Source organism: Rhodamnia argentea, chromosome 6, assembly GCF_020921035.1.
Source record: "Rhodamnia argentea isolate NSW1041297 chromosome 6, ASM2092103v1, whole genome shotgun sequence".
Taxonomy (NCBI): domain Eukaryota; kingdom Viridiplantae; phylum Streptophyta; class Magnoliopsida; order Myrtales; family Myrtaceae; genus Rhodamnia; species Rhodamnia argentea.
The window spans coordinates 22,627,649-22,653,924 of NC_063155.1; the positions used below are offsets into that span (position 1 = coordinate 22,627,649).

The 26,276-nt window shown below is 42.6% G+C and overlaps 4 protein-coding genes across 9 annotated transcripts; 1 reads left to right on the forward strand and 3 right to left on the reverse strand.

Moving 5' to 3' along the window:
• Positions 1-610: 610 nt before the first annotated feature.
• On the reverse strand, positions 611-13,399 carry LOC115734429 (serine--glyoxylate aminotransferase). Of its 4 annotated transcripts, XM_048280407.1 has the most exons (7): positions 13,374-13,399; positions 4,346-4,392; positions 2,567-2,826; positions 2,199-2,483; positions 1,610-1,976; positions 1,319-1,529; positions 611-880 (listed from the first exon to the last, which is right to left on the reverse strand). In XM_048280407.1, the coding sequence occupies exons 3-7, from the start codon at positions 2,769-2,771 to the stop codon at positions 743-745; spliced, it is 1,206 nt and encodes a 401-aa protein (XP_048136364.1). In that variant the 5' UTR covers positions 2,772-2,826; positions 4,346-4,392; positions 13,374-13,399; the 3' UTR covers positions 611-742. The 4 variants fall into 4 exon arrangements, with proteins under 4 accessions (XP_048136364.1, XP_030521068.1, XP_048136366.1 ...); XM_030665208.2 differs by lacking the exon at positions 13,374-13,399 and having other exon boundaries at positions 4,346-4,499; XM_048280409.1 differs by lacking the exon at positions 13,374-13,399 and having other exon boundaries at positions 4,357-4,482.
• On the reverse strand, positions 8,488-13,366 carry LOC115734492 (uncharacterized protein At2g34460, chloroplastic). 3 transcript variants are annotated; one of them, XR_004014662.2, is made up of 10 exons: positions 13,047-13,366; positions 11,998-12,110; positions 11,816-11,869; positions 11,633-11,717; positions 11,309-11,414; positions 10,612-10,698; positions 10,435-10,532; positions 9,667-9,776; positions 8,968-9,122; positions 8,488-8,860 (listed from the first exon to the last, which is right to left on the reverse strand). XR_004014662.2 is itself a non-coding variant. In XM_030665312.2 (9 exons), exons 1-9 carry the CDS (start codon positions 13,345-13,347, stop codon positions 9,060-9,062), a joined length of 1,017 nt encoding a protein of 338 aa, XP_030521172.1. In that variant the 5' UTR covers positions 13,348-13,366; the 3' UTR covers positions 8,488-9,059. The 3 variants fall into 3 exon arrangements, 1 of the variants encoding a protein (XP_030521172.1); XR_007198697.1 differs by having other exon boundaries at positions 8,958-9,122; XM_030665312.2 differs by having other exon boundaries at positions 8,488-9,122.
• Positions 13,400-19,140: 5,741 nt separating the features above from the next.
• Positions 19,141-21,499, forward strand: LOC115734444 (scarecrow-like protein 3). Its single transcript, XM_030665239.2, has 2 exons — positions 19,141-19,484; positions 19,902-21,499. The coding sequence occupies exon 2, from the start codon at positions 19,961-19,963 to the stop codon at positions 21,374-21,376; it is 1,416 nt and encodes a 471-aa protein (XP_030521099.1). The 5' UTR covers positions 19,141-19,484; positions 19,902-19,960; the 3' UTR covers positions 21,377-21,499.
• A 1,678-nt stretch (positions 21,500-23,177) lies between these two features.
• Positions 23,178-24,236, reverse strand: LOC115734179 (protein GAST1-like). Its single transcript, XM_030664802.2, has 4 exons — positions 24,073-24,236; positions 23,869-23,934; positions 23,725-23,758; positions 23,178-23,544 (listed from the first exon to the last, which is right to left on the reverse strand). The coding sequence occupies exons 1-4, from the start codon at positions 24,139-24,141 to the stop codon at positions 23,363-23,365; spliced, it is 351 nt and encodes a 116-aa protein (XP_030520662.1). The 5' UTR covers positions 24,142-24,236; the 3' UTR covers positions 23,178-23,362.
• Positions 24,237-26,276: the final 2,040 nt, after the last annotated feature.

Consider the following 26,276-nt stretch of genomic DNA (forward strand, 5'->3'; position numbering starts at 1 on the left):
AACTATTTATTGTCCTGGAATCAATTGCAATTATTCATTGAGTGTCGCAAGATTTCACTTTCTTATTTGGGGTACTCAGCGTCCTAATCGAAAACAAGTGGACTTTTCATAAGGTCTGCGAGACTCAAGCGCAATCGGCGTTCACGTTAATGATTTCCAATTAAAATTGATTGAATAGACTGAATAAGCATCAATGTAAAAAAAATTTAAGACTAAATTAATCCAATTAAATTTAAAACTGAATTAGTATCGATATAATAGATTTATGATTTTTTTTTGTACTTTTCGCCACATTCATTAGGGTCCTAACAGGAGTCGAAGTAGTCGGATTGCTCTTCCACGACCAGCCAAAAAACCTACGAGAATCACAGAGCCAGGACACCAGTGGACTAGGAAAATCCCGAAGGTCCTACAACTTCAAACCCAACAAGGGGATGAACCCTTTTCATAACCTGAGCTAACAAGTTTCACAATCAACATGCTCGATCGCTTGTCGGTTTTCTGAACTCGGAGCGCCTTATAGATGCAGACATCGTCCATAATCGAGAAGACCCGGAACAAATGATTCGAGTCCAGTGCGCAAAGCAATGTTAAATCAAAGCAGGAGGCTGGGAAACCATGAGAGTACGTGCAAAAATAGGAAAATAATGTATGTTTCTACATGGAGTTCGAAAGGAATAACGGTTGAAGGGGACAACTAATTACATGACTGAGGGCCTGAGGCAGGTGAAATCCTGTTTCTTTAGATCCTGGATGCGATCAAGGGGGTGTTGTTTTGGAAGTATGCGGAAGCAGCCCCGACCCCGCTTCCGAGCTTGATGGGGTAGCCCACATCCTTGAGCACCATCTCCACGCCGGCAAGACAACCCAGCAGTTGCAGCTGAAAACAGAACAAAGAGGAACATTTGTGTCCAGATAACAATGGAATTTCAGGATAAGGCAGAGGATAATATGTAACTTCTAATAAGAAAGACTCTCCTGTGCGATGCACGCTCACCATCACACCCGTGCTTGCGCTCAATAATGACATAAGAAGTATTGAGTTTTCGCTGATCGAGCGACCATGATTTGTGAATCCAAACTTGGGTGGTGCCTAAAGTTGTGTTGTTTAACAACACTGACAGAAACTTGGCATATGTAATGCTGTTTCCAGGTTCTAAAGACATGAAGCAATCGTCAGATTTCCACAACTCATTTTGCACTTAATGATTGAGAGGTGAATCTTTCGGCGTGTAAAGGTTTTAGAAGCGCGAAGCTTCCTTGTTTATCTTGCAAGCTCAAAATTCATGTTATCAACAGTGGAAAGAAACAAACATACCTCATTCAGATTGCCAAGATGCCCTATCCTGAAGACTTTTCCAGCCACTTTGTTCAGTCCCAGGCCTAAACTCAAATTGTATCTCTTCCATCCCCTCCTCACTATTTCGGAGCTATCCATATATGGGGGAACAACAATCGCCGTCACGGTGTCGCTGAACCACTCCTCCTTTTGTGTGCAGTTCTTCAGCCCCCACGCCTCCACAGCAAGCCTGAAGTCCAATGCAATAAGTCATTTGATCAAGACAAATGAAAGACGGTTGGACAAAGATTGAGGAAATTATGACCTTACCTAGTTCCTGTGGCGAGACGGTTATGCCTCGCGATCACGTTATCGAGTCCTTCCTCGAAAATGAGATCGAGAGCAGCTCGCAGCCCGTACAATAGATGAATGGAAGGGGTGTATGGCCAATAGTTTCCCAACTTGTAGAACTTGAGGTAGTCATTCCAGTCGAAGAAGACTCTGAACGACTTTGCAGTTTTGGATGCCTCCAGAGCCTTGGGGCTTGCACAAACAATGCCCATTCCGGTGGGAAGAGAGAGTGCTTTCTGAGAGCCAGTCAAGGCCACATCGATTCCCCATTCGTCCATGCGGAAATCGAGAGCACAGATTGAAGAGACTCCATCGACCAAAAACAGGGCAGGGTGCCTATAGTCATCTGCAAGTAAATAAACGTAGCATGATATTACAGAATGGCCTATTAAAACGATTAGCTAAAAAGATAAAATCTCAGCAAAAATACATGAAATGTCTTGTCAATGTTCAGTACAATATAACGCAACCAACTCAGTGATAAGAGCCCTTCTAATCATAGATCAGAAAGATTAATGCTGAAGTCATGAATTCAAAGCTTGGACTAGTACAAACGTTATGTCCTTACCAAGTATTTTTCTTACTTTAGCCAGGTTGTTCGTGACTCCAGTTGCTGTTTCATTGTGGACGATGCATACTGCCTTAATGGTGTGTGCAGTGTCGGCAGCGAGCTTCGATGCCAGGATGTCGAGATTGGCGCCCTGGCCCCACTCACTTTCGACGATATCCACATTGAAGCCTAGGCGCTGCTGCTGATCAATCCAGAGCAGAGAGAATTGGCCAATCAAGAACGAGATAGTTCGATCTCCAGGAGACAATGTGTTGGTCAGAGCGCTCTCCCATGCACCGGTGCCTAAAACCAAGACCACAACTTTTAGATTGCATAAATGAAAGGCTAAATGCTTTATCACACGGCTTTTTCAATGAAGGATGTACCAGTGGTGGGAATGAGGAATGGCGTTCCGGTAGTAGTCTTGAAAATTTTCTTCACGTCCTCAAGGAGAGTTTTGGTAAGTGCCGGAATAGCAGGTGAACGGTAATCCTCATTGTTCCTGTTCATCGCACGAATGACCTGATCCGGGATGTTGACAGGGCCCGGAACAAAGAGGTGGTTCCTTCCTGGTCCATAGAAGTAGTCCATGTTGCCTTCTTCAGAAATTCACAAGTTGGAGTCTTGAGATTTTGCGAGGCCTATGCTGCAAATTTTTTGGTGGGAGCAATTAAACTCTGCATCTGATCAAGGGAAAGAACTACGCAGAACTTAAATTTCTATACTACGTTTATGGTCTTGCTTGATCTTGAACTCCTTGGTCTGAGTGGACCATGAAGAACTGAAATAAATCATCATTCCCAATATTGATGTCTGTATAAGAAAAGAGTGTGCACCTCATTCTAGAAAACATGTGTAGTGGCAAAGATATGGGTCATCATCATGCAAATCTGCTTCCTATAATCAAGCTAATCTATGTGATATAACAGGGAGTGGAACAAAGCAAGAATAAAAGCTAAAGAGACAGATCAATCCTCATAATTAGCATAATGACGATGAACCACCGTCTGTTCCTTCATTGATTGACGCCATAAAGTGTCTTCTTGCTGAAACTTGACATGCTCGTTTGATATGATGCAAGGCTTTGAATTGGAACAAAGCATAACCGAATGTCAGAGAACAAAATATTGTGCTACAACTTTTTCTCCTTGACAATAGATTGGTTGAGACCACTTCATAAGAAACTCTATCAGAAAGCAAAGTACCATTAATTTTATCCTAAAACTATCAGCTTCTTACAAATATTTCCTCAAACATACCAGTCTGTTACAACATATTTGAGTGTTTCTGATTCTCGAAACCTCGAAACCGTGTTTTTCAGCTGTTTCCCCTGAGTTTGCTTTCAATAACTCGGGAAAAGCCAATGACTGCAGCCTAATCAACCTTTCAGAGGCACGCTCTAACAAGGTACACTGCCGATACAAGAGAAACATGAGTCGGCTTTGCATAAGCAACGCTGAGGGACCACTTCACGCGCAAATGAGTACTTGAAAAATTGTTTAGCGAAAGAGGGAGCGCTCAAAGAAGTAGAATATCGAACTTTGATTGTCAACGGAGGAGTCAAAAGCAGGACAGGATATACTTGAGAGGTTATTCTGGTGGACATCACAAAGAAGAAGACTATATCGTTGCCATAGCAACCTTAAAACTTATCAACAACAGCATAACAACTTTCGTTCTGGTCTGAGAAAAATGATCTTCAATTTCGTAATCCGCCACCCAAAAAAAATTTCTTTTATTAGAACTTTGTAAGTTCTCTCCATTTCTTTCCCTCGAACCCTTTTTACTTTGGCTCAATTTTGTCAGAATGCTCCCAAGAGCCACTTCAATTAATCAGAGACAGCCAAGAGCCCAGTTCAGCAAACACTACCACACGATCATTGATCACCTTCCGGCAACTTTTGCAGAACAGACACTTCGTTGGGTAGAGTGAAAGCAAACTAATATATCATCCAGTGATTGAACTGAAACAGCGAGAAGCAAAACAAAGTACTCTTCGGACTCAAGACTCAAGAGTCAGTCAATGATGAGAAGAGAGTTCGATCTCGAAGAGCCGAAACAGAACAAGCCCATGCAAGGCGCACGTTGAAAAAACTAAAACCCAGGAACGATTCATCGAATGGATTGACGGACAAGAATCATTTTTGAACTCAGCAGAAGTTTACCTCCTCACTTCCTCCAAATCGTCAGCACAGAGAGGGAAGGGATGAGAGAGAGAGAGAGAGAGGTGCCGGATGATTCTCTGCGGTCTCTTGTTGTTGTAGCCGGCGGACACGATCCCGAACGGGCTCCGTTCGTCGCTTCATTTTTTATAGGAGCGCGGGAGAGCCAATCAACCTCCCCCGCGGGGCCCAAGCCCGCTGTCCACGTTTGCGGATAAGGGCGGGGCGCATGTTCGCGGTCTTGCGGCTGAGAATGGGCGACATGGCGTGAAGCACCGTTTATTCATCTGCATGGGAAGAAGAGTTTTGATGTTGCTTTGCTTTGTTTGGGTGGTTCTCACGGGGTCATCTCTTGGGCTCCTACGGTCGAATTACATCCATAATTACAGTGAGAGACCATCAGTTTGACCTTAATTTTTCCGTTCGATATTTTAGACATGCTGAAAGGAGGATTGATCGAAATCGGTGTGCTAAGCAACGTGGCGGATGGTGAATCTCGAAACAATTGGGTCGTACTCGACATCCGATAAAAGTGCGCCGCATTACCTGATCTACCGGTAAAGTTGAACTATTACATTGTTTGTGCTTCAAAGAGTTCGTCATTGGAGTTTAAAAGGCGATGCTTTTTTTATGTCCTCATTGGTGGAATTCCATGGAAATTGGGAGACTTTGTCTAACCCACCAATGTAAATCTTTCTCGACTTCCCCTGCTCCTTTTTCGCTTATTTTGCTCGTTCATGGAGTGATGCAGATAAGATGAACATCAGTAACCAGAAATGAATAAACTTTAAGGTATCTGCTCATCATTCAAGTCTTGCTTGCAGTGAGCCTTGCAATGAAAAGGAAAAGAACGACTAAGGGGGCAAAAAGAGAGCAGAAATGGACATATACAGATCAAATTGGGTATCACAAATTGGCACTGTAACTTGCAATGTCTCTTCTAATACACAAGATCCCGTACAGAGTAAGTAAGCATGTGGTTGAGGGACCATGCGAAAGATAAAGCGATAATGTGCTGAGAACCACACACTGTTCCCATTAACCAGGGCCATACAGCAATTTTTTATTTTATCTTTGCTTTTATTGCAAATTTGTCTTCCTAATGTTGAAGCTGCTTTCTGGTAATCTGGCTGTGATCTGATTCTTGTGGGTCACGCTAGTTTTTGGTGCCTTCCCTCCTTCGTTGTCACTGGAAATGATTCGAATCTCGGATTGTCCCTCTCACTCTTTGCCTTTTCTCTTTCCTCTCGTGGCTTGCTTGTCACGGACTAGGTCCAAGTCCTTGGGGGGAGTTCCTTTTGAGTACTTGATCAGAAATCCTGGTAACATTGCATCAAGGTGGAGAACGACAGGCATGGGATAGCAAAAATAGCTCACGGACCCCTTCAATTCGTAACTTTCACGCATTTGACGTTAGAAGGTGAAACTGAGATCCCATCTGTATAAGTGCGCGGCGAATTCAAGGGTCAAGGCATCCAAGTAAAATGCATCACTTACAGGAACATGGATAAAAGCACTCAGCACTCTTACAGAAGAAGCATGTTCTGCAGCTTGCTGTACTAATACTGATTGTGCAACTTCCATTCAAACTTTTAAGTTACAGGATACAATGTACAGTTCCACAGCACCATTCCGTAACAATGAGGTAAGGGATGAAATTTGCCGTACCGTTACAAACAGAAAAGGGATTCCCCTACAGGTTTACTGTACATCTGCAGGAAAAAAGAATGAAAAGAATATATCTAACTCATTGGAAGCACTTCATCAATGTGCAAATGTAATCTCTTGAGGACTTCACGCACATTAGCAATTAAAGGATGTAACTTATCACCAGAGAGGAACGAATACATGCAACCCCTGATATCAATCCAAGTACATCCCACGTTCTTTTGGACTCCTCTCGCTTCCATCAATTCTTTAACTTCTACTGCATCACCCCACCAGCCACTCTCTGTGTAAGAATTGGCAAGAAGCACATAGTTTGACGAGCTAAATGGTTCATTAGCATGAAGATGTTCAGAAACACGCCTTGCCATTCTTAAATTCCCATGTAATTTGCAGGCTCCAAGCAATGCTCCCCATATTACCACATCAGGCTCGGAAGGCAAGCTTAGAAGAAGAGCCTCGGCTTCCTCCAAATGTCCTGCTCTCCCAAGCAAATCAACTATGCACGTATAATGCTCCACAGTGGGCTTGATGCAATGCTTCCGAACCATATCAATGAAATGAATGCAACCTTCCTCCACTAAGCCAGCATGACAACAAGCACTGAGAACTCCCACGAAAGTGACAACGTTTGGGGAAACACCTGGTGATCCTTCTCTCAACAACTCATTGAAAAGCTCCAGAGCCTCTTCAGCTTGCCCATTTGCAGCATACCCACATATAATTCCATTCCATGAGACAATATCTTTTTCAGAGAGGCCCCTAAATGCTTTCAAAGCATTGTCCATCTCGCTGCACTTGGAATACAAATCTAAAAGTGAACTTCCAACAACCACCTCGTTTTCTAGTCCACACTTCAAAACAAGTGCATGAAGTTGCTTTCCCAACTGCAATGCATTGAAGGTAGCACAACCACCAAGCATACCACCGAAGGTGAATGAATTAGGCTTCAGATCTTGGATACACATTTCGTGGAACAATGACTCTGCAAGTTCCATGTGCCCACTTTGTGAAAACCCAACTATCATTGTCGTCCAAGACACAAGATCGGGGTCGGCCATCTCCTCAAATAACTTGAAAGCAGAAGCAACAAATCCACATTTAAAGTACAAGTTGATCAAGGCATTGTTTATAAAGCAGTCAGAGCAGTACCCACAGCGAGTAACTGCTGAATGCACCATCATGGCTTCAAATAGTTGGGCGTTCGACACGAGATCATTTAAAATAATGGCATAGGTATACTCATCAGGCTGAATTCCTTCTCTGCAAAGCTCGCGGAAAAATTCTACACAAGTGTCACCACTTTCATGCTTAGAGAAACAATAGATCATAGCATTCCACGCAACTAAGTCCCTCTGAGGCATTTCGCCAAACACCTTCCTCGCACCATGCACATCCCCAGCTCCCCCATACATTCTCATCAAAGTAGCCCCAAGAAAGGCGTCCGAACCTACACCGTTCTTTACAATCTCTGCATGAACTTGTTTTCCCAACCCCAGATCACAACAAGGAACCACAATCGAGTAAGTAAAACCATCGGGCCTAACAACAGAAAGTCGCATTTTCAGGAAATGGGTCAATGCCAGCTCAACCCGCTTGCATTTAGCAAGCCCAGAAATGACGATATTCCATGAGTGGCAGTCTTTCCCAGGGGTGGATTCGAAGAGGCTCAGAGCCTCGGGGACCAAACCAGAGTTGAAGTAACCGGAAAAAACGGTGTTGTAGGAGGCGGCGTTGGTGGCGGGCATGGCGGAAAGTAGCTTGTGGGCGTCGGATAAGGAATTGGACTTGACGTAGGATTGGAGGAGGAGGTTGCATCGATAGGCATGGCTTTGGAGGCCTTGCTTGATGAGGGAAGCATGGAGAGCTCGCGCTTTGTACATGTGAAGGGAAGCTTAAAAAAGGTCCTTTTCCTTTCTTTCCCGGGAGTGCGAGAATTTGTATGTCGGTTGGGGTCGACTTTCAACGGCTACTGGGCGTGGGATTTGAAACTTTATTATTTTTATAGCAATCGTTTTCCGAAATTGGGTATTAACTAAGAAAATCGATTAAACCAAATTTTACTTCTCCATTAGGACCGAAAAACAGTGTTACTTGAATGAAAAACAATTTTGTTTCCTGAACATACCAAATTTAATGTGTTGTTCTGAAGTTCATATGTCCGACGTTGTTATCATATCACATCCAATACCTTTTGCATTTGGAAATAATTTGATGTTTGTTTTTTATTTTTGGTCTGGTTCTATCCTATCCTATTCTGGCAAAATCCTGTCTCTCTTCTCATGCGTCCTCACCCTCCTCTTCCCGAAGGTAGGGGTTCGAACACCTGGCCACCCGCTTCCTAAATGAAAAAAGTGGCCATTGAGGTAATCCTCCAATGGTTGAAATGATCCGATGTTGAAACCTCAAGTTTTCGTGTTTCTTTCCTGACGGCGAATTTCTGAACATCTGGTTGTTGTAATGGTGACACGAAGCAAATCTGAACTATTCAACACATTTCCTTCTTTTCAGCTTAAGCGAACATATACATCAGCAGGGCCAATAACTTTCAACAAAGATGAATGAGTTACTGAGCTGAGTAAAATATAGGCCCGATGATCTTGCAAAGCTCATATCCAGCAGAACTAGCACTGCTCAAATTATAACCACGTTACCGTTACCATGAGAAGTGCAATTGCACCGTACGCCATTAAATACTAAACTATAAAGTGTAACTCAGTCAATTCGAGACTCTAAGCAATCGATGAGAAACACGCCAGATGCCGTGTTATGCAGATAAGCAAACAAGGCACTTCCAACTCATCCTACTTATGAAACTCTTTGCTTTCCTCTTTACTATCAGTGTTGATAATCCTGATATGATAAAGATCAAACGCATTCTTTAGGAAGTGAGACAAGAACAAAGAATCATAGATTGGCTTTTCACATTCCATGACTATGTAATATGTACAGTGCGTGACCGGTGAGGGCAGCATGCATGTCGTGATTTGGGATTCTTGTCCACTCTAGGACGCAACTGGATAAGGTAATGTTGATTGTCACATCTGATGCACTATACTTTGGGAGATTTGAACAGTTCTCTCCATTTCTGAGGATCACTTCCTGGACCTTGTCCCTGCAATTTCCAATTAACAAGATATGCAAGATTTTATCACCATCACCCTGTATAGGAGCATAGCTCATAGTAGATAAAACAAGTACATTTCACCAAAAATTCTAGTTTTAGCAATAAGAGTACGTGTGCAGATTCAGAGGTGAGTCTGCAATAACATTGCAGTAAAGCTACTTAGTGTAACTCTAGGAAAATTGAGATTTTTCTTTCGAAAATCACCAACTAAATGAAAGCGAAAGTTACTCTCTTCTCTTGCGATATCACTAAGTACGTGGTACCAAAAGAACTCACATTTTGAAACCTACTTTTGCAATGTGGAAATCTTCTAACTCTTGTCACTTTGGCTTATCCCGAGTTCTGATATATTCGACCAAGGTATAAACATTTTTGACACGTTATAGTTAAGTTTCCAAGTGAAAAGTTAGTTAACCCACGTTGAAAAGTTATTAATCACCAATAGGTTTGACGTTATTTATCCTCACATTAAAAGTTGCTAATATCATGAATCTTGAATGCAATTTCACAATGGGGAAGGATGCACAATTACCTCAACAGAGTTGATTTCATATATTTCGCCCTCAGCAAATTCTATGTCCAGTAACTGTATGCAAGCTTCAGCAACGACAAGCCTGCTAACCTCTCCAACGAGTTTATCCCCTGAGAAGTTGAGCGTATTAGAGCAAGCAAGAGATCTTTTTCCTAGAGGAGAGGCACTAAAAGCAATGCTGCACCAACTGCTCTTTGGCAGAAAAGCTTTCATCATTTCAACCTTCTAAGCAATCCAAATAATTAAGGGATAGGGGAGGTACTAAGCAAAGACCTGCCAATCCGAGATAATGAGATAGACCTGAGTAACTTTTCTTTGTTGCCAAAAAGATGCGAGTAAGTGGATCTAATTAAATTTGTACCAAACACAGACCAAGAAAGTATAATGCAATGATGTGAGATGGAGGGTTTCTTGGACCATGTCCTCCAGTAGTATGTGTAGTCAGATGTTTCATTCTAAGTCTATATAGCAGCATTCCCAAATATCAAGACAAACTAACTCCATGTGTAGTAAATGGTCCTGAAACCATTTGACACCCCCAAATCGAGTACAAATGGATCGCGGTCACTTCAAAAGATTAGTTTAAGAGCAAATACAACTTAGATTACTGATATATGCAGTGAGATGTAAAAGACTGACATGAATTTTCTTAATGTCCTTCTATTTCCTGTTCAATTGAGAAAAAGATGTTTAGTTTAGCATCACTGAACACTAGTGATTTTCCATGTTTGACACAACAGGCGTCAAGTAAGGAACTAAAGATCATACCTTGACCAATGACAACAGCACGCCGTTGGCCAGCTGTAGCTTTGAGCAAAGTATTTAAGTCATACGATGTGTAGGGCCCGTCAGTCAATCTACCGGGTCTAGTAAATTAAACAGCAAGTGTCAGGATTCACATAGTCATTATCATAAGAAAAAAGTGTATAAGAGATCGATCAAAACCTCAGTATAGTAAATGGAAGACCAGATTGACGAAGAAAGTCTTCCCCCATCTTCTTAGATTTAAGGACTCCAAAAAGGTTCATGATGCTGTCAAAAGAAAAGAACAGTTATTGTAGACAAAATACTCGAGTAACTCATGGACAAATCCAACATGATTAGAATCTACAAATTTTTAAAAAAAAATGTGAACATCTGACCCTCAACTGCAGAAGCGGCCCATTGGTCAAAACAACGTGGGGGATGGGATGAGGTTGGGGGTTCAAACCCCAAAGCCAACTGAAATAACTCAGTAAACACAAAGACTGAAAACATCCAGAACTTACGTTTCTTCTCTGTGGACAAACTACGCATCCTAAGGTACCTAATAGGCTACCCCAAGTGGGAAGAGCTACATACACTCTGGTGATCATGACCTTCTCTTCCTCTTATTTCAGCCTCTTTATCATTCTAAAGAAAGAAAATAAACCGCAGAGAGTGATAGATATCCTGCAGATGTAAGTAATTACCATACAATCAAGACAACACATAAGAAAGCTTCTCACATATTCCCTGAGTTAGAATTCTGAAATTCACTTTTTACTGAAAAGCGACACTCATATCAGTGAGTGCAAAAAAAAAAAGGATATGTATTTTGGCACTGAATAAATGATACAACCTACATATAATGATGTATGAGCAGCTTATATCGCCGACTCACCTCCAAGGCAGCTCGTTGAACTTAGTAACTCCCACGGAAGAAACAAGAACTACTCTCTTCACGGACGAAGGCAGAGCAGAGATAAGATTTCTCACACCCTCCCAATCTTCAATGAAACATACAGTCAGAGACACTCATGATGAATAACTGTGCTTGAACATGTGCATGCTAGAACATGCAACTCAAGCATTCCAAAAAAAAGATGCAGCATTAAGGAAACCAGAAGTAGGGACTCTATGGAGAGTAGCGCAAACAAAAAGAACATAAAATCAGTAATGCTGTCATTTTTTCCTCTAACATAAGCAACATAAATTTCTTTCTAACCTACTCTTTCTGGAGAATTATCCCCCTCCCATCGCTTTGAAGGAAAGGCTGTAGTTCCTGTGCAGCAAATGACATGCGTGACTCCCTGCGAAATTATGGAAATAACAATAAGCACATACATGATGAGATCTCTTGAAAATGTTTCATATTTGAAACCGAAGTTGCACATTCCAAAACAATTACCTCAAACATGGATGGATCCAGATGCTCTGGGTTCCTTGTGTCTCCTTGCCATACCTTCCAAGAGACGAAAAACCTATTATTATAAACCTTGCATGCTGATTAAAAATTGACAAGGTGAAATTGGATGCAAATGAGAAAAAGAACAATGGAAACTGCAAGAGCCAAACAGATATAGGCAACACCTGTAGTCTCTCTTCATCTTGTTGGCCAAACAAAGATTTAGCCTTATCAAGATCTCGTAGCAAGAGGCGTGTTTTAATATTCCTTTCAAGCAATGATGCCACAACTAACTGTCCTGAAAAAGAGAGAAGAAATATGCTATGAACTAGGTTTCTTAGGTAGGAATGCATTGTTTTGTGACATGGAAAGGCGGGATATTTTATCCTATTATGATGTTACTACTTTCGTCAAATCCACATGTGCAAGAAATCAAAGCACCACAATTCTTTGACAAAGAAAAACAGCATACACACTCCACAGTAGGTGTAGGTGTAGGTGTAGCTGTGTAGGCGACTGAAATAAAAAAACCTTTGGTGATAGCAAAAGAGCCACTACCACCCCTAACTCAGCTCATGCAGATTTTAGAATCTCTGGTAAGTTTCTCCACCCCCTCTTAGTCAAGTTGATATTGTAAACTAAGGTTAAAAAGAAGTACAGAGCCGCCAACCTAATGGTTCAGTGAGCTTCCACAATGGATGTTGATGTCATGAAATTATCTGTTGTTCGCCACGATGGGGATTAGATGAGTCAGACAGCAAGAAATGCTCAAGTTCCCAAATCCCATCGCTTACTAGTAAAAGCATATGCAAGGGTTCACAGCAATTAGAAGAGCCATTGCCTCACTAGAAACATTAGATGTCCTACCCACGACCATGGCAAATTTCAATGTCAAACTCGGTCTCAGTGTCTAGGGAGAAAGAAACATTGTCCAATCCAGTAAAAAAATGCTTGATACCAATAACGAGTAGGCTTCAATCAAATATATACGCAAACTGAGCAGCAACACCAGAACCAACCCAGACTCACATAACCGTCCATCCAGCGTCCAGTGAAACAAAACAGCTAAAGAAAGATCTAGAAACAAAATCGCCCTGTCAGAGCATCATCCATTCAGAATTCAGAACTCGCCCAGTTCAAATATAGAACCTAGACAAGCTTTCCCATCTACAGAACTTGAAGCGAGGACAGAGATTATCAAAGAGTACGCAAAAGCGAAGGAGAAACTACGTACCGACGCCACCGGAGCCTCCGGCGACGAAGACCAGCTTAGAGGATGCCGGGGAAGTGGCTCCAGAATCAGCGACGAGCTCGGTGGCGGGAGACTCGATCACTTCCTCCTTCACGGCATTAACGACGGGCGCCGCGACGGCCCTCCTTCTCGGGCCGGAAATAGAAGCGTCAGGGCAACTATTTCGACGAGAGAAGCTCAGCGAAGGAAGAGTGGGGGGAGCACATTTCAGAGGCGCTTTGATGAATCTGTCGAGTGCGACGGGAGAGTTGGAGAGGGGAGTGAAGGTGAACTGTGTCGCCATGGAACGTTCAGAGCTCAGACCAATGCCATGAGAGAGAGAGAGAGAGAGAGAGAGAGAGAGCGTGGCATTCGTGGTGGTTACATAACCACCAGGTTTGATTTTTCTTTTCTCTTTTTTCCAACTTTCTTCTTGGATTTGTTCTTGTAGAGAAAATGCATATTTTCTCGTTTGAATTAGAGTGTAATGCACTAGTAAACTATCTTGGGCTGGCCCTTTCCCTTAAAAAAAAATCTGAAAATAAAAAGGAAAATATTTAAATAAGGTTAACTCAATAGACTATTTTTCGGGGTGGTAGGCAATATCATCAAGTAAGGGTGCGTATGGTAACGTTTACGTTCCCGGAACAACTTTTGGAACAGAAACATTTTTTTTTGTTTCTGTTCCCGGCTACGATTTTTGGGAACGGAAACGCGTTTGGTAACTACAAAAAAAAAATGTGTTCAAAAGCTTTGATAAAAAGTCGTCGTCTTTGTAAGTGTGAAGGAGTAGTCCGGGAACAGAGGGTTGCAAAAAGTGTTCCTCTTGCGTTATAAAATGTGTTCAAAAGCTTTGATAAAAAGTGTTCCGGGAACAAAGAAACAAGTATTTTTGTTTCTCGTTTTCGCTCCAAAAGTGTTCCCATTTTCGAAAAGTGTTCCGGAACACTTTGGGAACACTTTTTTACCATACGCGTTTCTGTTCCCAAAGTGTTCCGGGAACACTTTGGGAACAGAAACACTTTTTCTGGAGCGTTACCATACGCACCCTAAGTCCCCCAAGACGTGGTCGTTGAGAGTCGAACCCGGGATCTCATCGGTTTAACTGTCTAAGGCTCAAGTGTCTCACCAACTTGTCCAACGCTTCATTGGCAAATTAACTCCCTTTTTTTTCTTTGTTCTAAAGGCTTAATTCCCTTTTTCAAAAAAATCACAAATGGCTTCGGTCCCAATTCTGCCCGGAATTTTTTTTTTTTTTTGCTATCAAATCATATCACTAACTTTCACTACATCCAAAGATCACCATTAATTTCTTCAAAATTATCAATATCAAGCCAATTAGTGGTCCATTATAAGAACTTGCGTCTTTATCAATACCCTCACTTCTGTATGGAGCAATAGCAATCTCTCGATCTTGATATCGACAATTTTGAAGAAATCAGCAGCTATTTTTTTTTCCGTGGGGTAGATTTTTTTTTTTTTTCCTATTGGCCATCACGTGGGGTAGATTTGAAATTAGAGAAAAGTAGGTGATTTCTTCTAAAAAGAATTCGAGACAGAATTGAAATTGAACTTTAAAGTTGGAGATTTTTTAATGGAATTAGACCATCGATATTATTGAGAAGTCCTATACGATTTTGAATGTCTATAGAATATATCACGTGTTTCGAACTAATAAAAATTCACTGCATGAGTTCTCTAATCCACGAAATAAACAATAACCATTTGTCCAAATCAGGAATGTGCTCTTCTTGGGTTTCTCTCGGTGATGGCTCATCTGGGGGACTTTCTTCTTAAGTTTTTGCTCATCCGAGGTTGACCTCTTGTTACAATTTGAACTAGTGCAGAAGAGTTATGTCTGCACTTTGTTTGTCTGAATCAATCACGACGTTAAGATATTTTCCAATTTTTTTTTTTTTTTTGGGTGGAGGGTCTAGGTATTTTCCAATTATAACAGTGGAAAAAGGATCTCTCTGTTCCTTTCTCTTCTGAGGAACAGGCAATTGTAGGCTGGAGCACGATATTGACAGCAACTTCTATCTTGACTTTCCGAGGAACAGGCTTTTTTTTTTCCGGCCTTGTTTTTGTAACTGTTACTGCAGAAACAATGTGGTGTTTACAACTTTTAGTGAATTGAAGAAGCCAATCACAGGCGCGGCTCCTTACAATACTATGATGATGCAAAGAGCCAGACTAAGTCTGATAGATGCTTGTCTGAGCAGGTCTAAGCATGGAAGAACTGGAGAAGTTTGCTAAGCTTGGAACATCTCCTGTATTAGAGTGATGAATCATCTCCTGTTGCTTTTCTCCCATTTTATTAAGCAAGTCTTTCCGCGAGATCTCTGATATTTACCTTTAGTTATACATATTAAGTTGTGCTAGGTGGCCTCTGGGGAAATTGGTGCAGCTAGCCAGCTACTGTTTCGACGACCATGTCATTTTGCTTGCCACTTTTGCTATATGGACGACGAAAGCTTTAAGAAATGTCGTCAATCACTTTGCGTCTATCTAAAAGGTTGGGATTTCTGTCCTTGCTACTGGAGGAATAGGCGGAGTGCATCGCCATGGTGAGCATAGTAAGTAACATTGTCCCGAAATCAATGTAGTGACAATATCACCATAGCTCTATTGCAATCTCCAGATTCCCTTCTGAAATGCCCCCGGCTGCAGCTTTTTTTTTTTTGTCCCCGCTGGACTGTACCGATGTGCTTGATTAGTTTAAATCCTTCATGCCTAAGGTTTGAGATGAAAATTTTTCCGGCCAGTGGTCTATATGTGGATGGCCGCCACGTTAGCTATTTGCCTGTTGTAAGAGTTTCCAGGACAAGGGACACCATTGACTGTGCTACATAACTAGTTAGGGTACTTGTCCCTTTCTTTCTTGAGAAGAAGATGTCTGGGAATTTAGTGGAATGATGAAACTTGGGCTTTCTTGTGAATGCTAATACCAACTACGCTTCGTCGACCTCTTTGTTGCAGCCATGGACATACCCTCCGATCCTAAAGAGTTTGGGAAGGAGTCCTGTAGCAGTTGTTTCTGCTGGTGCAAAATCCATTTTAGAGTTCCCCAGGACACTTGAGTATTTGGTAACAGCTTTCGTTATCCTCAAACTTCTACTATTTATACCAAAGTCAACCAGGTTAGTTGTCTAGTTCTAGTTCCTCATTCTCCGGAATAACAGGAGACTCTTGGAGTTCGTGTTGCTGCTCAGGGCACCCATGAATTTCGAACCTTTTTCACCCGAACCCCGTGGTTGCAAGGTATTGATCATTAATCTAAGTGAAGTTATACAACACCTGCTAGTTGGGTGTCGAATTGTTTTGTTCCCACTTCTTAGGGACATTTTAGCATTTTAATGTGGTCACTCTAAATTCTTTCTCAACTCACTTGTCACTTCAAAGTCAAATGTCAGATATGGTGACCGTCGTTTGTTGCTCCTAAGAGAAACTATCTTTCAACAAAACTGGCAAACCTATAAGATTTAAAAGAAGCAGTGATTTTCCCCTTAGATTTGTAATGATGCTTGGAACATGGTTGGTCATGAGTTTATGGCATTGAAGAATGCCAGTGAAGAAGACTGTTTGACATGGCGTCAAATAATCCCTGTGAAAACAAAGCCCAGTTTGCACCTTATGGCTAACGGCTGCTGCTTCTGATCCCTTATTAACTATGCAAAGTGTAGATTCGCCTGAAGATTGAGCTCGGGTAATACGCAAGTATCTTGTCTTGAAATCTGCATAAGCACTTGCAGGATTGGGAGCAACTTTGTATCTTTCTGACCTATTATGTCGATCTCAGATGCAAATAGGAAGCTTAAACTTGGAAGTGGAACTCCAATAGCAGTTCCAGTACAGAATGAACTTGCAGCTTTGGTTGGGGAGTTTAATCGAGGATGCAATCCAGAAGGCCATTTAAGAAGCTAGGTGAACTTCCACCTTGTGTCAGTTTCCCTTTTTCCTAGAGTTGTCTGAAGTACTAACAATTCAGCTAGCTGCCGGATCGGTTACCAGGCATCCCGCTGTGACCGATGTTCTCATTTTTTACATTTCTCTGGGGGATGAAAATTTCACAGGAAGTGCAGAAACTCCTTGTGTCCTCACTAGAGGGATTGAGCTGACATGAGGAGCATCGCTTGCTTCGAGTATCCTCTTCTCAGTTGTCAGTCGCAAGACTATTCTCAACTGCGGTATTTCTTCCTAATCTTCGGATTTTTCTCTTTAGAGAAATGCTACGTATACTAAAAATGGTTTGGAGAGTCGGTTTAACGAGCAACATCGCGAATTGTCATTAAGTGTTGAATACGACCCATTTGCTTAAACGATCAGTTTGCAATTCATCAAGTCACCTAATATAACAAAGTTCGTAGTTCGATATTAATATACCCAGCATTGTCTTTTCCTGTCATGCGTCTGCCTGTGAACTTGTTGATTCTTATTTCCGGCTTACTTTGACCGCAAGACAAGAGAGGGTCGAGGCATATACCTCGGCTTCTATTCCGACTTGATACTTACTTTAACCTGTAATGCCTGCTGTATGACTGCTCGCTTGTCACCATTTTCTTGACCATACCAGACATCGCACTGTCGATGAACAATGTTTTTTCGCTGGCACTAAGGTCGCTGTCGCCCTTGCACATCTTGGACAGGAATGAGGAATCGCAGCTCTCGTGTTCCATGACCACAAGTACTGCTAATGTTTCAAAGGGTAGGCACTGATTATCTTTGTTACACATCCTCTTGGAGAATCTGCTTTGCTTCGTGAATTCTACTAAGTCCCAAGTCCTGTAATCTCGAATTCTTAGCACGGGCATCACCGCCACGGGCAGCAGTGCAATTTGATTTTCAAATTGACCTTTCGGGTTACCAATTTCAGATTTCCGATCATGTTGTTCAGGATTCCAAGAACACGAACTTTTTATATCCGACTCTATTTTTCATAATTTGAATATGTGGTGTGACGGAAAAAAGTCGGGTGACAGAAAAATAATCGTGCTTGCGAGCCGATAATCAAACTCCGTGAACATTATTAGTTGGAGGCCATACTGGTGGGAGAGAGAGGGCACCGCTCACGTGGCAGTCTCTGATTGGATCTACCCACCTAAACTCACTTCCCGGGCACAAAACTTTAGCCATCCAACGTTATAAATTCATACGACCAAAAAAAAAAAAAAACGTTTTAAATTCATGACATAATTCTCCCCTGAAAGTTGAAAATTCCACTAAAGGGGCAATTTTTTTATTGTTTATTTTTTGGGAGTTGCCACCTAAGTCACCGCAAACTGCAAAGGCCGGTGATAAATTGTACCTGCCGCTTTTGGACCGGAGCTCGACCCGCTTGTCTCCTTGTCTTAACGTGGGAAGATAAGACCAATTGTAAGGTCACGGCTCGATGAACCCGTTCCAGAAAGAGACAGACGATTGGTGGGCCTGGTTCTCATTTTCCCATACTTAGCCCTCGCTAGGAGACAGAGAGATGAGGGGAATTCGTTTTGTCCTTGTCTGGACATGTTTGGATCCACCCGAGCTTGGGGAATATTGTCGAAGCCTTCCCCATCGGGCCAGTCTCATACAAGACAAGCAATGAAGAAAAGTTCGTAGAGAGAGAAATACAGAGAGACGGACCGAACCCATCTTTGGAAATTAAGGTCTGCAGGAAGACGAAGAGTAATTTGTCACAACGGCTGACATTAGGCAGTTAAAAGTATGGTTAAGATGGCTAGATGGGTGGGTCTTCAATCGAACCGAAAAAGATCGGATTAAAGGTGGGAAAGTTGGAATGGGACATCGGCCGGGCACATTTGTCGTGCTACGCACATGTTAATTATGATGTCGTCGTGGAGAATTATATGATTTGTCTTTCGACATGAGGACATTAATAGTGTAGAGAACGGTTTTTTTGGAGTGTTTTTTAACAAATTATGCGAGTCCTGTGATGTTACGAGAATGCAATGAAATTGATTAATTCCAGTATGAGATTCTTGCACCGTCACAGAGAGAGAGAGAGAGAGAGAGAGAGAGAGAGAGAATTTCCACATTCCACATAAGAGGAGGAGGAAGCCGAAACCAGTAGCGACAAACGAACAGGCCCAGCGCTCGGGAAAATTCCATATTCCACGGAATAGGAGGACAAAGCCGAAACCAGTAGCGACAAACCAACAGGCCCAACACGCACTCGTCCGACAACAACGTGACCCTGAAGTTGTGTTGCGTTAATCCAGCGACAAGGAGGAAAAAAGATTTCTCCTTTGGAACACGAGAGACCAGACCACGCCTCGCCTGTGCTTTCCATCGAACCCCCACCAGATCTCTCTCTCTCTGCTTGGTTCGGTTGAGTCGTGCTTTTCCTGCGAACAGAGCTCAGACTTCGATAATCGCGAATCTCTCTCGAGTCGCTTGTGGTTTCGAATTCAGTCAGCTCCTCTTCACGGACCACAGCTCCTGGTGAGGATTTTGTTTGTTTGCTTTTCTCTGTTGGTTGTCCGCTCTCTTGCTTAATTGGCACAGATTCGTTGTTGTTCTTCGCTCCCTGTGTTTCGCTGCTTCGCGTCGCTTCTTGTTTGGTTCACTGGATTCTGTCGGTCCATTTTCTTTCTCCTCTTGTTGGATGGTAGGAATCGCCTAATCTAGTCATAGCTTCTCCGATTGGTTGACCTGTCATTCTTGTTGCCCGTCACGATACATTTGACTTGATGGGTCTGGATGGAGTTTGCTCGTCTCATTTCTTCTGATCTTTTTGAATTCCTTCTATCTTCCTCTCTCTGTCATCTTCTGGAATGAACGATAGATGTCTGTCCTATTCTGAAGTTAGATTGCTGCTTATAATTTCTCATTTTGACTGTCCCGCGTCACCTCTTTTAGGACAATCATCGCCTGCGTCGATTATAGGAGGTTGCTCGAGTCTTTGATCGGTCACGCCCATGTTTCAAGACGACGGGTCTTCCTCCGTGACATCCGCTCCTCTCCAGTTCTGTCCCCTGATGTCGCTTTCGCCGGGCTTTGGGTCCCCGAACTCATTGCTGAAGGAACTAAAATCGGAGGAGCGGGGCTTGTACTTGATACATTTGTTGCTCGCTTGTGCGAATCACGTCGCCAACGGTAACCTCGAGAATGCAAATATAGCCCTCGAGCAAATCTCTCAGCTTGCGTCTCCCGATGGGGATACTATGCAACGGATTGCCGCATACTTTGCAGAGGCGCTCGCTGACCGGATACTGAAGTCGTGGCCTGGCCTTCATAAGGCCCTTAATTCTACTAAACTATCGTTTCTGCCTGAAGAGCTTCTTGTCAGGAAGCTGTTCTTCGAGCTGTTTCCTTTCTTGAAGTCGGCATTTGTGCTCACCAACCAAGCTATAATGGAAGCTATGGAGTCGGAGAAGATGGTTCATATTATTGATCTCAATGCAACGGAGCCCACACAGTGGATTGCGCTTCTTCAGTCTTTGAATGCGCGGCCTGAAGGACCGCCCCATCTCAGGATCACAGGGATTCATCAGCACAAAGAGGTCTTAGATCTTATGGCCCGCAGTTTGACTGAAGAAGCAGAAAGATTGGATATTCCATTTCAGTTTAATCCAATCGTTAGCAAATTAGAGAATGTTGAGGTTGAAAATTTGAGTGTGAAGACTGGCGAGGCTTTGGCAATCAGCTCAGTTCTTCAGTTGCATTCCCTATTGGCCTTTGACCATGAGCATCACCAGAAAAGATCGCCTCTTTCATTCAAGAATATGAATGTAACTGACTCACACAGAGTCTTACTGATGAGCCAAAATTCGCTGGGTGAACTGCTTCAGAAAGACTTGGTAAATGGGAGTAGCCCAAGTACCGATTCAGCTGCATCGTCGCCGCTTTCTCTAAATGTTTCTGTCAAGATGGATAATTTCCTCAATGCTTTGTGGGGATTATCCCCGAAGGTTATGGTAGTGACAGAGCAAGACTCGAACCACAACGGGTCCACTCTGTTGGAGCGGCTCGTGGAAGCTTTGCACTCTTATGCAGCATTATTCGATTGTTTGGAGTCTACGGTGTCGAGGACATCCTTAGAGAGATTGAAGGTGGAGAAATTGCTATTTGGAAAAGAAATCAAGAATATTATATCGGGTGAGGGAGCCGAAAGGAAGGAACGACATGAGAAGCTCGACAAGTGGATCCAGAGGCTTGACTTGGCTGGATTCGGGAATGCGCCGTTGAGCTACTATGGGAGGTTGCAGGCAAGGAGGTTGATGCAGGCATACAATTGTGACGCGTATAAGATCAAAGAAGACAACGGATGCGTAGTGATGTGCTGGCAAGATCGGCCTCTTTTCTCCGTCTCAGCTTGGATGTGTAGAAAGTAAGGTATTAACTTAGCCCCACTGTAAACAGAAAACTCTCTTCTTTTTATTTGGGATTAAAGGAATTTTTTCCATATATGCTGCCTGCTTTTGAGAATGATTTGCAGACTCCCTCTTCTTAGTCTTGGTTTGTTAAACCTTTGTTCCCTTTTCATACAGCCAGAATCCGATCAATCATTTTTGCTCTGTATAAAGTGAATACCATGGGAAAGTCAAATGATATATACCAAACATCCTGTTTCTACCATTACAAATGTAGGGTTCATTTTGGTCGTGATAGGGTGTACGACTAGAAATTTCTTTTATTTCCATTTCTTTGGGGGTATGATCTTTTATAATTGCCATAGTAGTTTGGGTGCTTCATTGGCTCTCAAGGGTGTCTAATCATTTATAGAATCTGTATCTCCTGAAGAAGGAACTAGTTATTTTCAATCTGGATGATGGAATAGTGAACTCTCAGGCAAATAAACAGTCCGTCTTAATGCTAATTCGAGATGGAAATGCCGTTGTCAAGTTTGGAATGTGCATCCAGATCGATCTGATTATGGTGATTGTTTTTTCTCTCGAGTTGCAAATGTCTACGGCTTACACATGCCAGAGGGTTTTGGGCCTGAATGATGATCAAGAAGAAAGAAGCGGTAGGTTGATATCGATTTTTGTCATGACTTCTTGATAGATTAGCAGTGTTAATCTGGTTTTGATTAGTTTATCCGTTTCCAATAAAGCACGCCATTATTTCATTGATGGCGATTGTCTTTGCTTTTATTCTATGAAAGAAGAACCATCCATGTTAGATGACCTGAGCCTACACCTAGAGAATGACCCAAAGGGCTTTTAGGTGTGCTCACAAAGTTTTCGAAGTCGTCATGCAGGGTTCATGCCGATGCTTATATCGAGATCGGAACTTTGTTCTTTTTGGTCTTTCTCAAGCTGTGAAGTATGACATTTGACATTAAGGTATTAGTCGAGTCTGTGACAACCGGATCTCTATAAGTCTATATGAGCTATGAGATTTGTGGTACTTGTAATCAACAGGCTTTCACTCACAGTGAACCCAATGATGTCTCTTTCTCTCCAGAAAATAGAAAGGAAATTCCAAGTTGCTTTTAATCCCTGAAAGCTATGGGCTTTGCATGGATCTTAGGAAGCTTACTTTTGCGTTCATAGACTTTTCGATGGACGTCAACACATGATTATACGTCTCTCGAATTACATCTTAACAGTAAGCTAATACTACATGTCACGCAACGAAAAGAGAAGGATTTGAACTCGCAGCAGTCGCTTGAAAGGCAATGCATGAGATTGCAGAATGATTCGAACACAATTCAAAAACAGATTCAGGGACCAGGACAGATCAGTTTTCCTTTCTCCTTCATCTAAAGCCAGGATGAAACCAAAAGATGCAGATGATTCTTAGTGCTTTTGTTGCTTTTGGTTTAATTACAGGAACTGAGAACTAGATCTACCATTGCTGTAGTGAATTTAATGATTGAAGACCCCAAGCGCAGAAACCTTGTGCCCTGCTGTTCATTTTATGTATGTGCTCTCCAATGAGCTCTCCATATTCCAAGCCGTATTTCAAGAATCGCAACTACTATCATACAAAGTTTTAGTTATGCTTGATCACTGTGCTTTGAGGTCCTATTTCATGAGTAAGCAAATGTTAATTCTTTATTTGGGGAAGAGAATTGTGAAAGCCGGTTTTGATATCCACAGCGCAGAACACAAACAACAAACACATCACACTCAGGCAAGATTCATGTTAAATCCGAATACTAAGGACTCAAAAGCGGGAGATTTCAACTGCAGAAATAGATTAATAGTATTTCTGAGAAACTAAGGCACCTACAACTTGGAATGAATCAAAGAGCACAAAGGCAATGTGGCTCTGCCTTTTCTTCTTCTTCTTCCTCCTAATTGTGGCCTCCGCTGGCTGTTTGGAATCACCAAAGTGATTGGTTAGGAACATATCGAAGGAATATCTAATGTTCAGGGACATTTCGGGCCTCCTCTCTTGGTCTTCCAGTTGTTATAGCAAGGGCAAGTTTGCTTATTCCCATAGGTTCCAGCGGGAACACACAGGCACTTGGCACAGCATTTTTGGCAGAAGAACATGCACGGCTTCTTGTACGATGTCTGCGAGCACCTAGACGTGCATCTCGGACCGCAATCTGCAAAAAAAAAATTGCAAAAAAACACGCCCTTAAGTCCCGGTCATGGCCAGTAACTTAAAATGACCACATTTACGGAAGCATGATATGTGCAAGACTTTCACGAGAAAGCCCTGCCACAGGAGCAGAACAACGAGGAATGGAACTGGAAAACCTGGAAGAAGGAAAAAATTGACCAACCTTGTGGCTTAAGACTGCCTTGAGTGGTACCATACTGCAAATATATACCAAGTCATTCGAAGTTTGTTAGACTCCTTTTTTATTTTTCATGAAACCTAGCGGAAACACAGGACATTGGTTGCACAGTAAGGCACAGTCACTCACCATCTGATGGCTGCCTTGGCTTGCTCGTACATCAAACTCCGGAACCGACTCCGTGGAGCCAAAGACCTGCAAAACGGTAGTAGGATCGCGATCGCTAAGACTTGAGAAAATTCTTTTTATTTAATTCAGTTCATGGGAGTGAACAATGTTGGTTCACTAATCCACGAGCGAACAAAATCCGAAATTTTGCGTGGTTTCAATCACCTTGTTTTCCTGTGCTAGAATAAGCAGGAGTGCAATGCACAGGAGGAGGATGCTTTGTGCTTTGGCCATTGTTTCAGGTCAAGAGATTGTGCAGACAGAAACTAGAAGCAGAAAACAGAGGAGGATGGTGATACATTTAGAGAAAGGGAATGAGGCTATTTATAGGCACGTTTGGCTGATACTGTTGTTGTTGTCGTCTCCACCTGTTGGGCAAATTACAGTTGCTCCCAACAGCATTGCTCACAGTCATCTGTCTGCAACCGCTAACAAGGAAATTTTACCAACCTTGTCGGCCCATGACATTAATTTATTCGCGCTGAGGGCATGAGTTGGCCGAATCGTTCCTTGATCGCATGTCTGCCCTAGGAAGCTGCTCGAGGCTTGGTTTCTTCCAAGAAAGATGATCACAAGAATGTATAGAATAAAGAAGGAGGAGAGGAAGAAGAAGAAGAAGAAGAAGAAGAGCAGCAAGAAAACAATCAGTTTGAGATGCATGTATTTTTGTAAAGTTCCTCGGCATTAGGCTAGGAGATTTAATGAATATGCCCGTCACTTAGACAAGAAACGTATCTAATTGGTCTTCTCTGTTTATCAAATCACTATGACAATCCGGTTGATGAAAAATTTTGGTGTAAACCTTGAGCGCACTCTGTTTATCAAGCTATATACATTCCAATCTCGGTGGCCTGTCTTACGAAATAGTGCGCTGTGTAATTCGCGCAAAGCGTACCCTCCCTCTTGAACTTCCGAACTCGTGACATCCCACACCTTTTTCGTATAGGAAAATGCCGTGATATGTAGACTAGTAGTCTTGCCTCAACGAACAGGTTTTAAGTTATCTTCGCGCGAAACTCCGTCTAGACACCTCATGCTACACATGCTCGATAGGTAGGTTGTTATACCACAGAAAGCGACATTAGACTGTCGCGGACATTATTGAAACCGCCCGAGGACAGAGCCGTCCACTGAATCGTCCTTGAGCTCATCCATGTGAACCTACGGACAATGGCCCATCCGCATGTTCCGGTCACATGCCCCATCTTCGTCTTGAGGGCCCTGCTCTTCACATGCCTCGGCAGACAAGAGAGTAAGTGCTAGCCGAAAAATGTGGGCACAAGGCTCACGGGAGCCACACCAACTTGCTTTTTGGTGGACATTACCCGCTCTCCAGATGTTGATGCTGTTGCTCCTTGTTTGTCAATAAGTGGCTCGCGTTTGCTTTGTGCGTTCTTCCTATCTTCTTGTTTTTACGAGGAGAAAAGTTCCAAAGCTCTCCCGCCGCGGGGGGTGTGTGTTGTTTGCTGCCCGCTTTCTCTTGTACCTCGTGAGGCACGAGCCCCTGTCCTGCAATCTGATCAAGAATCTCGGCTTTGTTGATCTATTTTGGGCACGAAGTTAAAAACAGAGGCACGAGGCAGGGGAGGGTTAGCTGTTTTAGGACCAGTCTCGCAGGGTGTCTGAGTGTACTCGTGTGACAGCAGTGTTTGTTGTAACCAGTAAATTGACTGATCAGAAATGATAACTCCTAGAACGCGATAGCAAATTAACTCCGATAAATGCAGCCACCGGAGGAAGCGAACGGGTCAGTGCCTAACTTTGTGTCGGGCATCGACTCGAGAAAGCCCTCTGGCCATCTTCTTTAAGAGATGCATCCTCGGAAACGAGGGGAGGCTTTGAGCACGAGAGTTCCTTCGCCCCGTACGATGAGGAGATGCGTTGGGAGCATCCGTGGACTCCTTAATTGCCATGGCCAGCATGCTTAGTTCGATGCTTTTCAGATTTGCGAACTATGTCTCTCCATATACAATACATTAAATGCGTTCGTGCTAAAACTATGCAAATGGGGTCGGTCGAACTCTTTCAGAAATCGGCGCACATACAGATTGAGCCAAAGAGAAAACTCGAGAGTTTGATTTCTGAACTAAAGAAAGATACATTTTTATAATGACAAAGAAAACTGGCTGCACATGAATTATAGAGATGAATGAACTGAAGAGAAACACATTAACTAAAAAGACATCTCGTTTTACTCACTTCTATTCATCCATTGACCATAATTGCAACACGGAGTTTGAAAGAGAAACTGCAACATGGGTAAGGTCATTGTGCTTGTTCTTGAAGAGCGGATGGAGGCTTTTCTAATCGAGATTGTTAGATTTTTTTTTTTTTGGTCGAAGGGATGTTAGAGCCATTTGACCAAAAAA